We start from the raw sequence: 16,533 nt of genomic DNA on the forward strand, positions 1-16,533 counted from the left end.
AATAGATTTCCGGGGATCAGGTGAGCTAGAAGCGCTTCCTGGCCACATGTTGAAGTGGAAAAAAGGAAAACAATCTATTACTGATGAGCTGAGAAGAAAGGGAAAGAAAAGAGAGGCTTACTGTCAGAGCGCGTCTATAGACGCGCCTGATTTGCGCGTCTATAGACGCGTCTAACAGAGCGTCTAACAACTCGTCTAACAGAGCGTCTAACAGAGCGTCTAACAGAGCATCTAACAGAGCGTCTATAGATGCGTCTGTGTGTGTTTGCAACAAGTCACACGTGCGGTTAGACGCGCCTGTAGATGCGCCTCTAGACGCGCCCTGAGATGCGCCTATAGACGCGCTCCGACAGACGGGATTTCTAAAAAGTCGAAAAGGACATTGCGCCCGACACAAAAACGTGACACTGATACCCAGATCATGCGCTTCTTGGATACGAGAAAGTACAAAACTGGAGAGAGCAAACTTCCAAACAAGATCAACTGCAAAAAGACTTACTTGGATAAAGGTATGGAAGGTTCTTCTTTCTTTTTCAAACTTGCTTCTTCTCCTTGTTCGTCCTCCTCTCCTTTAAGCTTAGAAGTAAGTGTAGGTACGGTCCCTTTCTATTGAGTGAAAGCTTGGAAGTAAGTATGGGAGGCTCTCTCTTAAGCTTCGAAACTATGGATCTGCTAATAAAGAAGGAAGCAAGCCACGCGAAGCTTAAGTAATGTGAAGAAAAGCAAAGCGAGCGGCATGCCGAAAAGCAAGTTTAAAAGCCGCGTCTATAGTCGCGTCTAATAGCGCATCTATAGGCGCGTCTAAATACACAGAGTAGACGCGTGTTTAGATGCGCCGTTAGATGCGATTTTAGACGCGACTATAGACGTGGCGATAGACGCAACACAGAGTTTAAATTAAACATTTGAAGAAGAGCAAATTTGGTGGGTTGTTTGTTTGTAGGATGTCTCCATCTTCAACAAGTAGCTCCAGTGAGGATGAATCCCTCCGTATCCACCATCGTGAAATGTGGTTGGAGCAAAAAATCAAATGTCTGTGTGATCGATGTCGAGGAAACATGTATCGTGCACGCATGATTACACTCAATCATATCTCAAAGTATGGAGAATGGAATGTGACCGTAAACAGGGTAAGGGTTTGTAAGTTAAGGTTGATTGAGATACCTATGGGTGTTCATATGTTTGAGTTATGATCCCGTTTTAATTTGATACAGGATGCAGTGCCACACCCGCATATGTTACCCTATGCCCGTCGTGAGGAGGCGAAGCGTCGGCGATATGAGGTGGGATCTTCAGGAGGGACCGTTACGGATGCATGGAGTGATGGTGATAGTAGCCCTCCGCCATTACCTCATGAAGCCGTGGAGGAGGAGGTGTTTGATGATATGGTGCGGGATTTATATGTCCATCAAGGGAGGGATAATAGCATGGAGCAGGATGATCTTTTTACCGCAGCATCGACTCCACTGTTTGAGGGGTGCACATTCTCTGTTCTACGTGCCTCCCTTGAGTTACTAAACTTGCAAACCATCTATGGATGGAGCAATGCAAGTTTGAATGCATTACTCAAGTAAGCTTTAAAGTTGATTTTGCAAACATGGTGAATTATGCTAGTGGGTCAATTACTCGAATGCTTTTCCTCATTTATGGTCTTCACGTGTAGGCTATTGTGTAAAATGCTTCCAAGGGAGAATAAACTACCGACCTCAAGAGATATGGCAAGGCAACATGTGACCTCTCTTGGAGGATTAGATTACAAGCGCATCCATGCATGTGTCAACGATTGCGTTTTGTTTCGTGGACTACATAAGGATGCAAGAGAGTGTCCTACTTGTGGAGAGGCAAGATATAGAGTAGATCTCAAAACCTTGGACGTGCCTCGTAAGGTATTGCGACATTTTCCCATAATCCCTCGCATCCAACATATGTTCAAGTGCAAATCTATTGCAGAGCTCATGTCATGGCATTCCTCCCATCGATCAACCGATGGCAAGTGGAGAACTCCCGTGGACTCTCCTGCGTGTAGGCATATTGAAGACACATGGCCAAGCTTCAAGGAAGAACCTAGGAGCTTGAGACTTGGATTGGGTATGGACGGTGTGAACCCATTTGGTCTCAAAAGCATGTCTTACAGTGTATGGCCAGTGGTATTGGTGAATTACAATCTTCCACCCTCTATGGCTACTAAGAAAGGACATGTCATGCTGTCCCTTCTAATTCCAAGGAAACATAAAGTCAAAAACCCTGATGTTTATTTGGAGCCTTTGATTGATGAGCTAGAGATACTTTGGAGAGGTATCGAGGTGCATGATGTGAGCAGGCCTCCCTCGTCACGAGACTTCAACTGCAAAGCAGTCTTGATGTGGACGATGCATGACTTCCCAGGCTATGGCGAGTGTTCAGGTAAGCATTGCATTTTTAATTAAGAATAGGCAAAGGATGTGGCACCCTAAACCCATCTTCCACTCTTAATTGCATCTATTGTTCAGGTCTCACTACATCGGGTTACCATGCATGTCCTATTTGTGGTCCTTCGCTAGTTGCCTCACGGGCAGACGCATTGAATAAGGTCATCTATGAGAATCACCATCGATTTCTCCCACTTGATCATCCTAGATATGTTGCCCCTTGGAATGAAGTCCTCCCACAATGACTCACCGCGGGAGATTGGATGAGAATTTGGGACGGTTCCACGACTCCTCCACCACTTGGCATGAGCCGGTAAGGGTTTGTAACTATTGGCTGGAAGTAAAGATTGGCTATATTGGCTGAAAGTAAAGATTGCGCGCTAACACTTTATTTTTTTTAGATACTCCATCTTTTATCGTTTACCATATCGGTCCCACCTCAAGATCAATCACCTGCTTGATCCCATGCATATCTTCAAGAATGTGGCATCTACCATTTGGGAGCATTTGAATGGGACACGAGATTCGGCAGGCATAAGGGAGGATCTACATACCACAGGGAGGATGCGTGAAGCTTGGCCTCAAGAGAGACCAAATGGGTGTGTTTTTTTACCTCGTGCACCGTGGATGTTATCAAAGCTAGAGATGGCGACGGTGAAGCACGCTATTACTACAATTCGTACTCCCACTGGATGCTTGAGGTATTTGAAGGGAGCCTTTACAAAGAGCAAGAAAAAAGGTGTAGAGCAATTATATGGCTTGAAATCTCATGATTGGCACAAGATGCTCCAAGTAAGTATTTTATATGCATAATATCTTTTTCCTTTCAAATTTGTGAGTGAATAGCTATAAGCAACTAATCAACCACCTCCTCGCGGGTTCAGTTCATACTACCTACTAGCATTTCACGTAGTGCATCGAAGGACGTGAAAGATTGTATTTACAAGATGGGCGAGCTTGTGAGGTATGTGAGCTCAAAGGAAATAGATCCCACCACGCTTGAGAATGCTCAAGTTATCTCAGTAGAGGCGGTTTGTTTAGTGGAGAAGACATTTCCACATTCTATTCTCACAAGCCAACTACATCTCATAGTGCATTTGGTGGATGAGATTCCTATATGCGGTACTATACATGCACGATGGTTGTTCTTCCTTGAGCACTTCATGAAGACCTTGAAGGGCTTCGTGAGACAAAATGCAAGACCCGAAGGTAGCATGGCCGAGGGTTGGTTGGTACAAGAGTCACTTGTATATATTTCTGAGTTTCTTGTTGATGTGGATAGCTCTCTTCCACGACTATGGAGAGATGATGAAGACCTAAGGATGACCTCTATTGTGCCTCAAGGAAAAGGACGCAACAAAGTAATAGACATGGAGTTGCATAATAGTATCAACCTCTTTTGCGTGCTTAATAGTGATGTGATGAAAAGATGGGTGACAAGATACGAGGATGCAAAGGCAAGAAGACAAGAAGAAAGGGCCCTCTTTCATACACACCACGGATCTCATGTGCCATACCCTCAGCATCTAAGAGCACTTCCAAAGGATATTCATGTGGATTGGCTACTTGATGAAATGGGGAAAGCAGAGAAAGACGAGGGGATGCATATCACAATGGAAGAATGGGAGTATGCTAGGGGATGCATGAGCAAGGTCGGTATATAGAATATTATGCATAAGTTAAGAGCTTTTCATAATTTAGATTGCTTATTTAATTTATTTTTTCTTGGTGTAGTGCACTATGTTCAATGCTATATGGTGTGAGGGCAAGCATTTTCGAACACAACGGATTGATGATAAGAGAAACACACAAGATTGCGGCGTCATTGCTAGCTTTGAGGGAGCCAATGGAGCCATGGATGATTATTGTGGCATAATCCAAGATATCATTATGCTTGACTTTCGATGCTTCTTTGTGTATGTTTTGGATGTAAAGTGGTTTAAGGACGTGGTGGAAAGAGGCCCTAATGCAACAATCAAATGCCATGCAAGTGGCTTTGTAACTATTGACTCCACAAAGTTTTGGCAAAGTAGGAAGGACACACTAGTACTACCGCAACAATGTGAACAGGTACTGTGCACACATATAAAAATACTCGCTTTTAAATATTTGATGCAAGAAAAGTAACATGATTGTATTTGTGTTTGAATTAGGTTGTCTATCAACCAATGGTGGATAATAATAGATGGTGGCATGTCATACCTATTATGCCATGTTCCAAAGTGATGTATAGTATATTTACTAATATGGAGCGTATGGAGGATGATCATGGCCATGGACGTGATGATGACCGTGATACAAGAGAGGAGGATGATCATGCGATAGGAGATATAGATATTGAGGCCATTACCCGTGAGGACGAGCCTACCATTGGAGATGCTGATTTCGATGAGCACATGAGTGGCACAAGTAGTAGTGGGTTGAATGTATTTGTAGATCTAAACACTTGTTTGGATTTTGAAGTAGATAGTTTGGCAAGGGTTGATCTCATTGAGGATGAGATTGAACCGTAGCCCCATAATTGATATTGGCAAAACTATTTTACATATTGTCTCATTCTCCTCATCTCACTTAATTCTTGTATATGTGGGCTTGCAAAAAATTATGTGCTTTGGTAATCATGGGCAATGTTTGGAAAGCAATGATGTACACCAAAATCTCACTTTCTGTATTCTCTGGAGCGCGTCTATTTACGCGTCTAAATGCGCATCTCATTCTCAGTGTAAACGCGCAAATAAATGCGCAAATACATGCGTAAATAGAGGCGCTAATAAACGGGATGTTAGACGGGCCCGTATTTTCTCAGGTTAGACGCGCAAATAGACACGGTGATTCACGCGCAAATAGACGAGCTTTTAGACGCGCATTTAGACGCGCTCGTAATTTCTTTACTAAAGCAACGCCTATAGACGCGGTCGCTATTTTGCGCGTCTACCAAGCGTGTCTATAGTTGCTTTGTGTTGTTGTGATATAGAGCAGATCTCAAAACCTTGGACGTGCCTCCTAAGGTATTGTGACATTTTCCCATAATCCCTCGCATCCAACATATGTTCAAGTGCAAATCTATTGCAGAGCTCATGTCATGGCATTCCTCCCATCGATCAACCGATGGCAAGTGGAGAACTCCCGTGGACTCTCCTGCGTGTAGGCATATTGAAGACACATGGCCAAGCTTCAAGGAAGAACCTAGGAGCTTGAGACTTGGATTGGGTATGGACGGTGTGAACCCATTTGGTCTCAAAAGCACGTCTTACAGTGTATGGCCAGTGGTATTGGTAAATTACAATCTTCCACCCTCTATGGCTACTAAGAAAGGACATGTCATGCTGTCCCTTCTAATTCCAAGGAAACATAAAGTCAAAAACCCTGATGTTTATTTGGAGCCTTTGATTGATGAGCTAGAGATACTTTGGAGAGGTATCGAGGTGCATGATGTGAGCAGGCCTCCCTCGTCACGAGACTTCAACTGCAAAGCAGTCTTGATGTGGACGATGCATGACTTCCCAGGCTATGGCGAGTGTTCAGGTAAGCATTGCATTTTTAATTAAGAATAGGCAAAGGATGTGGCACCCTAAACCCATCTTCCACTCTTAATTGCATCTATTGTTCAGGTCTCACTACATCGGGTTACCATGCATGTCCTGTTTGTGGTCCTTCGCTAGTTGCCTCACGGGCAGACGCATTGAATAAGGTCATCTATGAGAATCACCATCGATTTCTCCCACTTGATCATCCTAGATATGTTGCCCCTTGGAATGAAGTCCTCCCACAATGACTCACCGCGGGAGATTGGATGAGAATTTGGGACGGTTCCACGACTCCTCCACCACTTGGCATGAGCCGGTAAGGGTTTGTAACTATTGGCTGGAAGTAAAGATTGGCTATATTGGCTGAAAGTAAAGATTGCGCGCTAACACTTTATTTTTTTTAGATACTCCATCTTTTATCGTTTACCATATCGGTCCCACCTCAAGATCAATCACCTGCTTGATCCCATGCATATCTTCAAGAATGTGGCATCTACCATTTGGGAGCATTTGAATGGGACACGAGATTCGGCAGGCATAAGGGAGGATCTACGTACCACATGGAGGATGCGTGAAGCTTGGCCTCAAGAGAGACCAAATGGGCGTGTCTTTTTACCTCGTGCACCGTGGATGTTATCAAAGCTAGAGATGGCGACAGTGAAGCACGCTATTACTACAATTCGTACTCCCACTGGATGCATGAGGTGTTTGAAGGGAGCCTTTACAAAGAGCAAGAAAAGAGGTGTAGAGCAATTATATGGCTTGAAATCTCATGATTGGCACAAGATGCTCCAAGTAAGTATTTTATGTGCATAATATCTTTTTCCTTTCAAATTTGTGAGTAAATAGCTATAAGCAACTAATTAACCACCTCCTCGCGGGTTCAGTTCATACTACCTACTAACATTTCACGTAGTGCATCGAAGGACGTGAAAGATTGTATTTACAAGATGGGCGAGCTTGTGAGGTATGTGAGCTCAAAGGAAATAGATCCCACCACGCTTGAGAATGCTCGAGTTATGTCAGTGGAGGCGGTTTGTTTAGTGGAGGAGACATTTCCACGTTCTATTCTCACAAGCCAACTACATCTCATAGTGCATTTGGTGGATGAGATTGCTATATGCGGTACTATACATGCACGATGGTTGTTCTTCCTCGAGCGCTTCATGAAGACCTTGAAGGGCTTCGTGAGACAAAATGCAAGACCCGAAGGTAGCATGGCCGAGGGTTGGTTGGTACAAGAGTCACTTGTATATATTTCTGAGTTTCTTGTTGATGTGGATAGCTCTCTCCCACGACTATGGAGAGATGATGAAGACCTAAGGATGACCTCTATTGTGCCTCAAGGGAAAGGACGCAACAAAGTAAAAGACACGGAGTTGCATAATAGTATCAACCTCTTTTGCGTGCTTAATAGTGATGTGATGAAAAGATGGGTGACAAGATATGAGGATGCAAAGGCAAGAAGACAAGAAGAAAGGGCCCTCTTTCGTATACACTATGGATCTCGTGTGCGATACCCTCAGCATCTAAGAGCACTTCCAAAGGATATTCATGTGGATTGGCTACTTGATGAAATGGAGAAAGCAGAGAAAGACGAGGGGATGCATATCACAATGGAAGAATGGGAGTATGCTAGGGGATGCATGAGCAAGGTCGGTATATAGAATGTTATGCATAAGTTAGGAGCTTTCAATAATTTAGATTGGTTATTTAATTGATTTTTTCTTAGTGTAGTGCACTATGTTCAATGCTATATGGTGTGAGGGCAAGCATTTTCGAACACAACGGATTGATGATAAGAGAAACACACAAGATTGCGGCATCATTGCTAGCTTTGAGGGAGCCAATGGAGCCATGGATGATTATTGTGGCATAATCCAAGATATTATTATGCTTGACTTTCGACGCTTCTTTGTGTATGTTTTGGATGTAAAGTGGTTTAAGGACGTGGTGGAAAGAGGCCCTAATGCAACAATCAAACGCCATGCAAGTGGCTTTGTAACTATTGACTCCACAAAGTTTTGGCAAAGTAGGAAGGACACACTAGTACTACCGCAACAATGTGAACAGGTACTGTGCACACATATAAAAATACTCGCTTTTAAATATTTGATGCAAGAAAAGTAACATGATTGTATTTGTGTTTGAATTAGGTTGTCTATCAACCAATGGTGGATAATAATAGATGCAGGCATGTCATACCTATTATGCCACGTTCCAAAGTGATGTATAGTACATTTACTAATATGGAGCGTATGGAGGATGATCATGGCAATGGACGTGATGATGACCATGATACAAGAGAGGAGGATGATCATGAGATAGGAGATACAGATATTGAGGCCATTACCCATGAGGACGAGCCTACCATTCGAGATGCTGATCATTTCGATGAGCACATGAGTGGCACAAGTAGTAGTGGGTTGAATGTATTTGTAGATCTAAACACTTGTTTGGATTTTGAAGTAGATAGTTTGGCAAGGGTTGATCTCATTGAGGATGAGATTGAACCGTAGCCCCATAATTGATATTGGCAAAACTATTTTACATATTGTCTCATTCTCCTCATCTTACTTAATTCTTGTATATGTGGGCTTGCAAAAAATTATGTGCTTTGGTAATCATGGGCAATGTTTGGAAAGCAATGATGTACACCAAAATCTCACTTTCTGTATTCTCTGGTTTGCGTCTATTTACGCGTCTAAATGCGCGTCTAATTCTCAGTGTAAACGCGCAAATAAACGCGCTAATACACATGCAAATAGACGCGCTAATAAACGGGATGTTAGACGGGCCCGTATTTTCTCAGGTTAGACGCGCACATAGACGCGGTAATTTACACGCAAATAGATGAGCTTTTAGATGCGCATTTAGACGCGCCCGTGATTCCTCTACTAAAGCAATGCCTATAGACGCGCTCGCTATTTTGCGCGTCTACCAAGCGCGTCTATAGCTGCTTTGTGTTGTTGTGTTTAGACGGCATGAGGAATACTAGAGCTCGGGTCGCTTGGTAGACGGTGATCATGCCACAGGCCCCGGGAGGCTTGGGTATCATTGATCCGAAGATGAAGAGTAGAACCCTCTTGGCAAGTTGGTTGTTCACGGCCTCACCCCAGGTATTGTGCCTTTTGAAAGAAGAATTTGATTGTATGATTTCACAAGCTTGGGGCACAGCTCGACAACATGAATCTAATCCAGTTGACCGATCGGAGAGAGTAATATCTAAAGTTGTACTAGAGTTTAAATAGTATGGTAGGTAGTTAGCTCGAAAGAGGCAGTTTGATCAATTGATGTTATCACAGGTTAGTGTCTCTCTACTATTAGCATTGCAAGAGTGCCCACAAGACCCTATGCTGTCTTCATTTTTAAGTGTGGTTGAATTGCATCTGCGTGCATTCTTCATGTGTTAGATCATGCCAAACGAGCAGCTACTCATATTTAATATGGGTTAAGATAGTTGGATCTTGGGGACACTCCAACTAATTTCTTCTTTGACTATGTGTGGGAGAAAAGGGTTAAGGAGTAGATCAACGTTATTCATGATGAAAAAGGGGTAGGTGATAGTAGGTAATGAGGAGATTGTTACTGTTTTTAGTCGCCATCTTTCAAATATTATTGGGAGACCCCCAAAAGAGCCTTTTGGATATGAGGAGTGTTTTTCTTTTTTTTTTAAGTATACCCATCCGATAGTTCAACCTCACGAGGCCTTGCAATTACAACGGCCCTTCTCAGAGGGAGAGCTCCATTTTGTGGTGAAGAGTATGGCTAATGAGAAAGCACCAGAGCCAAATGGGGTGTCCATTGAATTCTACAAGTACTACTAGCATCTTTGCAGCAAGGATCTCACCCTTTTAAAATTTTGCATATAGAAGGGAGAGATTCCACCTTTAGTAAATCAAGGGCTTATTAAGCTCATACCCAAATCTACTAGTTGGCTAGTTGGCTTTTCCCATTGGAGATCATTGATGATGCTCAATGGGGCATACAAGATTCTCGCCAAAGCTATGGCTATGTGAGTTAAGTTTATTCTAGCACTAGCTCTCCATGAAAGACAAAATGGCTTCATCTATGGCAAGAATATTCATGACACCATCTTAAATGTGTTTCATGCCATTGATCATGCAGTCATGCAAATCACCGCTTCATGCTTCTCAATTTGGATTTTGAGAAAGCATATGCTCGGGTTAGTTGGCAGTTTATGCTTCATGTCATGTGCAAATTGGGTTTTGGAAGGGTATACTCGAATGACAAGGACATTGTTTACTAATGCGTTCCACTACGATATCTATTAATTGATATCAATACGAGTCTTTCCCTCTTCACAGATCTATAATACAGGGTTGCCTCTTTGCGCTCTCTTATTTGCCATTGCAGTAGTTGGATGCACATATGAACAACGGCTTATTTCATGGTCTCCCTCTACCAAATGGTCAGGTGTTCTTCACAAATTTTAATTGATGACAATTTCAACATCATTTCTGCCGATAAGGAGAATTTAGATGCTCTGTTGTTAGTGTAGGAAGATTTTGCAGCTGGTAGGATTCACAGGTGAATCTAAAAAAGTCTATTGTGTTGCTTCTTGGGTGGGAGGAAGTGCCTCAATGGCTAACGATATATAAGTTTTTAGATTATTCATCATGGTGAGGTTTTCCATTACTTGGGCTATCCACTTGGTCTTGGTGTCACAATGAGGCAAAGACCAAAGTGATGCATTGCCAAAATCAGGCCAAATATTGAGGGATGCTAGGATAAAATTTGGCTTATTGGGCAGATTAGTTGTGATCAGACACATTTTAGCCCCGAGCAGCCCGTAACAATATGGTTTTTCGGAATAGCTCTCGTTGTACTGATCTTTAAAGCAAAGTACATGCCACTGTGATCGACCTGCTCGGCTATTTTGCTAAGAAATCAGGAGAATTGCATAATGCTTTCCTAGTTTTGAAAGGTGCTCCTATTTGAGCACTCTTAAGGGACCGTAATGATATTGTTGGAAATTGGGAACATGGGAAAAAGTAATATTTCCCAGCATTTCTAGACTTTCATATGATGTGGACATCTTTGCATGTCACAAGGAGGAGGCCCTCACTCTTTTCCCACAAATACACCAAGGTCAAATGCTTGGGGGAAAGGTGGGAAATTACAACATGCCACATAGGATGAATTTTGCACCAAATTCACCATATGGGAAATACAATTTTCCACAAAACCCCTCCCATGTCATAAGGCCTTTAGATTTTGTAATTCTTTTGCTTTACATTAACTAGTGTGCAACCAGTGGCAAGCCACAAGTTACAATTACTTTCCCTGAGTCGCTTCTATTTCGAAAAGATGATCAGAAGTTACAAAGATTTTGGACAGTGAAAGAAATGGTGCTACTGTTTAGAGCTCATCAAAAGATTTCAGGTCCTCCATGATCCATTTCACCACACAGTAGAAGAAGGTCCTGCTACAACACCGCCACCAATACTCTGCTCTATTGCTGCTCCTCCATCAATCCTCGCAATTGCTCCCTCAACGATCCTGTGAAGTTAGCGTATGCAAATCTAAGCTTCTTTTGCTCCTCTCACATCCTTTGATTTACTCAGCTCCTCGACTTCTGTCAGCATTATTACTCCATTATTACTCTCCAACTTTTGCCTCTGAAGCTCTTCCTCCCTGTCTCAAAAATTTCTCCCAATGCTATAGGAGCTTCTTGCCATCAACAAAGGCAGCCCATATGGCTAGCCTTCTTGCATCTAGTGCTTAGTGCCTTCTCTAATTACAGACAGCTCCCCTTAAAACCTATGTCGAGGGGGCCATTATCGTCATTTTTAGACCTGCCAGACTCGCCACCGTAGCTTGCCTTTGTAGAAAAGGGATTGCTTAGCGTCATTGATAAAATATTTTGCGAGGTTGTTTCCTCCAGAATTGATGGTGCGACAGAATACTGTCCCGCTTTCATTTCACGATGAAATACAATACCTTCTTAGACACTTCTCGAATTCGAAAATCCACATCTTTCCTTGTTTCTGACTCGCCATAGGTATTGATAATGCACTGAACCTTTTGAGATGCAGTCGTATTTCCTGCGACACTCCCCGACTCTTCATCATTGACATCTGCCTGCGAGAAAATCATGTAAGATTTGTCGATTCACAATGCTCACCTAGCGAGCACTCAATCAGTCGTCGCAGCTTTTGTTTCAGAGAACCCAGTTCTGAAAAAGGGGTACTTAGATGATGAATTTCCTAATCAACACACTCCCAAAAAGCCCGCAAATTTTGCTAAACATGGCTGCGCGTTCGATAGGCAAAGCGAGACGAAGAAGCTAGGAATAAGGATCAGTTACAACGATGCAGGATGAATACGAATGGACACTGCTGCATGCGCATGTTAACTACCACTTTTGGAATGTTTTCCCAAAAAAGCATCCAAAGGTCCACAATGATCCATTGTAATCTAACGATGTACAATTCTCCAATCGTCCTCCCCCAAACCTCTCCTTAAGTGAAAAAAGAGATATTTTTATCAAAAGCGTCGATTAGACATGTTAACTCTAGATTCTATTAAGCAAGGGTGTCCACGACCCATTAGAAGGCAAAGTAGAGATGCTTTCTTTACAAGTGATTGGTTTACAAGGGATGCTTGATTTACAAGAGATGCTCGTGAAAAAAGGAGATGCTTGCGTGAAAAAAGGCTGATATGGGATGATGTAGAGTGGTACAACGGGATGCTTGATTTACAAGAGATGTTTTGTGAACTTTGAAGAACATGAAAGATGCTTGTTTTGATGCGGGCCAAATGGCCAATAGAAATACTTTACGCAACCTATTAGTTCATAGAGGAATAATGTGCTTTTGAAAAGAGGATGAAAAACGTCAGCTTTTACGGCAATAGCATTTCCGTGCTTTACGTCCCTGAACTTACGAATATTTCATATACTCTAGTAGCCCTCGCTGAGGCTGAAACCTTCTACACAAGATCATGAAAGAGAAACTTTCCAGAGAAATGGGATACAGCGAGACACGAATATCTAAGGATGGTTTTTGCAATGTTTTTTTCAACTTACGCTGGAGTGCATTTTCTCTGAAAACGGGAGATGTGATTTCTTTTAAGCTTTGGAAGTATTGACATTCAAAATCAATCGTTGTTTCATGAGGCTTACATGCCTGGCAAATGGCATTTCTCTAAACGTTGCATTGGGAAAATTATAGCTTTGCGTGTTTTCTTGAAGAGAGCACATTTCTTACCACAGGAAGGTATGTCAACTTTCGGAATTCCATCAAATTTGGAACGCTGAGATTTGAAGGAAAACTGGTGTAATCGGGCCCCTCGCTTTAGTTACTTACGTTACTTTACTCACATGGGCGGGAGTTATTTTGCTGACTGCGAGGACCTTGAAAAGTGTTGCCGCCACCTGGAGAGCTTCAAAAGAAAGCAAAGTGGCCACTCAAATGCGGGAATATCAACAAATCTAGCGGAAGAGCTTCAAAAGGAAGCAAAGAAAGTTTTTCCTAGAGTTTCGTCGCTTCCTGCGGTGAAATCCCTACGTCCTTGCTTCCCGCGATCAGGAAAGAAGCACTACTCAATACAAGCGTAAGGACATCAACCCTCATCAACCATGAGCAAAGTCATGGCAATTTCTCCTTGAGGAGGCAGAAGTTAGAATAGAAGCTATATAATGTGTTTCTTTGTGGACTTGTAATTAGTAGGGAGCGCTGCAAATTTGAGACTTGGAAAAACTCCTTAGATTGACGTCTATATTTTTGAATTGATCAGCTTATTGACGCGTACGCCTAACGATGCGATGGAAAGTGATAATGCAATGCCGTTTTCGAGGTATCGAAGAGGACCAGAGTTTCCCTTCCCTGACGAGTATCGGCTCGCCACAGTCGAAGAAGTCCACCGGGCCATCAATCAGAAAGAAGTCCAGTTCATGAATGAAGAAGTCCTCCGATTAAAAGACGGTTATCTCGAAGTGACGAATCCAGATAATTTCAAGCTACGTAAAAGATTTACATACCTCGAAGAAAACTCGTCCGTCGAAAGAATGCAGCAAAAACTTGCAGTGCCAGCTTACCGTACTTCAAGTATGACTGCTATAATGATTGTCCGATCCCTGCTCGTGGACGACATTGTCTTTGTTTCGTTAAAAATCGGCCATGGAGGCCCGAGGGATTTTGTTCTGTATTTCTGACTAGATTGGTCCATGTAATGTTGTCATGAGGTAGAAATTGCATTCGATGCTGCTGTTGCGCTTCTGTACGCATGTGAAGAAGAAGACGAAAAGGAGATAAAAAACAAAAAGGGGGTGAAGGAACTGGTAAACAGAACTAACTGTTTCGGAGAGTACCCATTGATGCTTGCGCTGAGATCAGGCCATTCGGAGGCGTGCATGGTGTTGCTAGGGGTGGAGAACAGAATTTTGGATTTCGAAGATCAAGACAAGAACAGCGCTTTGCACATGTACGCGTCTGGAGGTGGAGATGATGCAGTTTTCGAAGCTCTGATCAGGCAGCCTGAAGTGAAGAAATCCTTGAACGCCAGCAATAGGAGCAAAGAGACTCCACTCATGCTGGCTCTCATAAAGGGAAACTCCTCTGCGATCAAAAACCTACTGGATCAAGGGGTGGAAGTAGGTGGAGAAAAAGACGATGGAAATAACGTCCTGCACTGTTTCGCGGCTGGGCGTGTTGAGCGGCCTAAGGAGATATGGGAAAGATTGAAGGGCCGTATTGACGAGGGGGTGATGAGCAAGTAACGAGCTATTCACATTAGCCACAATCCTTGAATGAACTCTTATATAGCCACCAGTCGTAGTCAGGTACGGAGGACGGAAACACTGTTCTGCACTGCTATGCGCAGAATAATAAGGTGGCAGGGATGTTGGGAGAATTGATGAAGCGTGAGGGCGTGGAGCGGTTGATGAACGCACGCAACACGCGAGGCCGGACTCCGCTAATGCTTGCGCTTAGGGAACGACAAGAAGAGTGTGTTTTGAAGCTGTTGGACAGACTTGGGGGCAGTAACGTGCAGAGGCAACTGGGATTCAGAGACGACGACGGCACGACTACCCTGCACTTGGCTGCCTGGAACAGCGAGCGAGTTTGGAAAGAGTTGCTGCGCGCGGGGACGAGATTCACCAAGGATGTCCTCAATCAGCGCAATAAAAATGGGTACACGATACTCATGGCGCTAGCTTCTGCTGAAAATTGGAGAGTGATGGAACTGTTGCTGTCCCCCTACGCTTCTTCACTAGCAGGAGAAGGGGCAGCAGTCAAGCTGGACTTGCAAGACGAGGACGGGCGCACAGTGTTCCATTATCTCGAGGGAAGGTACGTGTTCGATGCATTGTTGCAAATATCACGCCAACACGGAAACGGAATCGCAGCCCAGAAGAAATTTGTTCTCCAGAGCGATTCACTAGGGGCTACTCCTCTCATGCTGGCTGCCACAAGTCATTACACTGGCAATTTGTTCGAGGCATTGATGAGTCAGTTGGACTCGCCCGAAGCAAGGCGGGAAGCACTAGTGGGCACCTCAAAGGTTGGTGGAGTCTTGCATGCCGCGGCCGCGTGCGGGAACACCAGCCTTTGCAAACGTCTAATCGCAGAGTTCGGGGAATCACTCCTCACCATCCAAGACGAGGACGCAGATACACCAATCTTCTGCGCGGTGGCAAATGGACAAGTAGAGACAACAGCGGCCTTGATAGAGGCATGCGCCGTCGACGACAGTAATTTCCTCCACCCAAACAAAGCTGGGGAGACCATTCTCCATTTCGCCTGCCATCAAGGCAATTCTGCCCTCGTGAAGCAGCTCCTTGCTCTTCAGTGGATCAAGCCACGTTCCAAATCCACGCTCTTGAACCACGAGACACATCGCGGTGAGACTGCCATGCACATGGCGTGCAGACAAGGCCACACCACCATTGTTCGTGTCCTGCTACAGCATAGCCCGGAGCTTTTCCACAAATCTGACCGCACGGGAAGCACTCCCATACACGCGGCTGCTGCCTTCTGCAAGCCAGCTGTACTGAAGCTCTTACTGGATTCTTCCCCTGCTCAACGCCTCAATCTCCTGATGGCACGAGATGTTGATGGCCGAACACCTCTGCATCGGGCTGTCGCACCCATTCTGCCCCAGCCCAAACCTGATGAGGCTGCGGTTCTTGAGGTTGTCAAAAGTCTTCTTGACTACGGGCATCGGCAGGGCGTATCGTAGGTACAGCTTCTCAAAGTTCCCAATTATCCAAACTCCCTAAGGTGTCTGAGTTTCTTCAACAGCAAATGGAGTACGCTACTTTGAATGAAATGAAGGATAAGAGCCTCCTCGACGACGCACTCCAAAGGCAGGACTTTGACATGGCCATGGAGTTAATCAACAAAGGTGCTGATTTTGCAACCATTACCGATCCAGGTATGACTAATTACTCACTCCCAATGTCATATAACACTAGATACCAAAGCCGAAATTCATAGCCATGGATGTGTTCCTGCAGTTGCACGAACAAAGCTCCAACGAAAGCTCGTTTTAAGAGCATCCGATCAACCTTCCCCGACGGACTCAATTGGTATTACTTTAAGCATCTCTCTTCTTTTATGCATTATGTTTTC

At 43.9% G+C, this 16,533-nt stretch overlaps 1 protein-coding gene across 1 annotated transcript; it reads left to right on the forward strand.

Moving 5' to 3' along the window:
• Positions 1-13,724: 13,724 nt before the first annotated feature.
• On the forward strand, positions 13,725-16,141 carry LOC147896837 (uncharacterized). Its single transcript, XM_087381161.1, has 3 exons — positions 13,725-14,054; positions 14,145-14,663; positions 14,783-16,141. The coding sequence occupies exons 1-3, from the start codon at positions 13,725-13,727 to the stop codon at positions 16,139-16,141; spliced, it is 2,208 nt and encodes a 735-aa protein (XP_087237287.1).
• Positions 16,142-16,533: the final 392 nt, after the last annotated feature.

The sequence above is a fragment of the Dipteris shenzhenensis genome, chromosome 11 (assembly GCF_047967505.1).
Source record: "Dipteris shenzhenensis isolate YYH24624 ecotype China chromosome 11, Dip_SZ_1.0, whole genome shotgun sequence".
In the NCBI taxonomy this organism is placed as follows: domain Eukaryota; kingdom Viridiplantae; phylum Streptophyta; class Polypodiopsida; order Gleicheniales; family Dipteridaceae; genus Dipteris; species Dipteris shenzhenensis.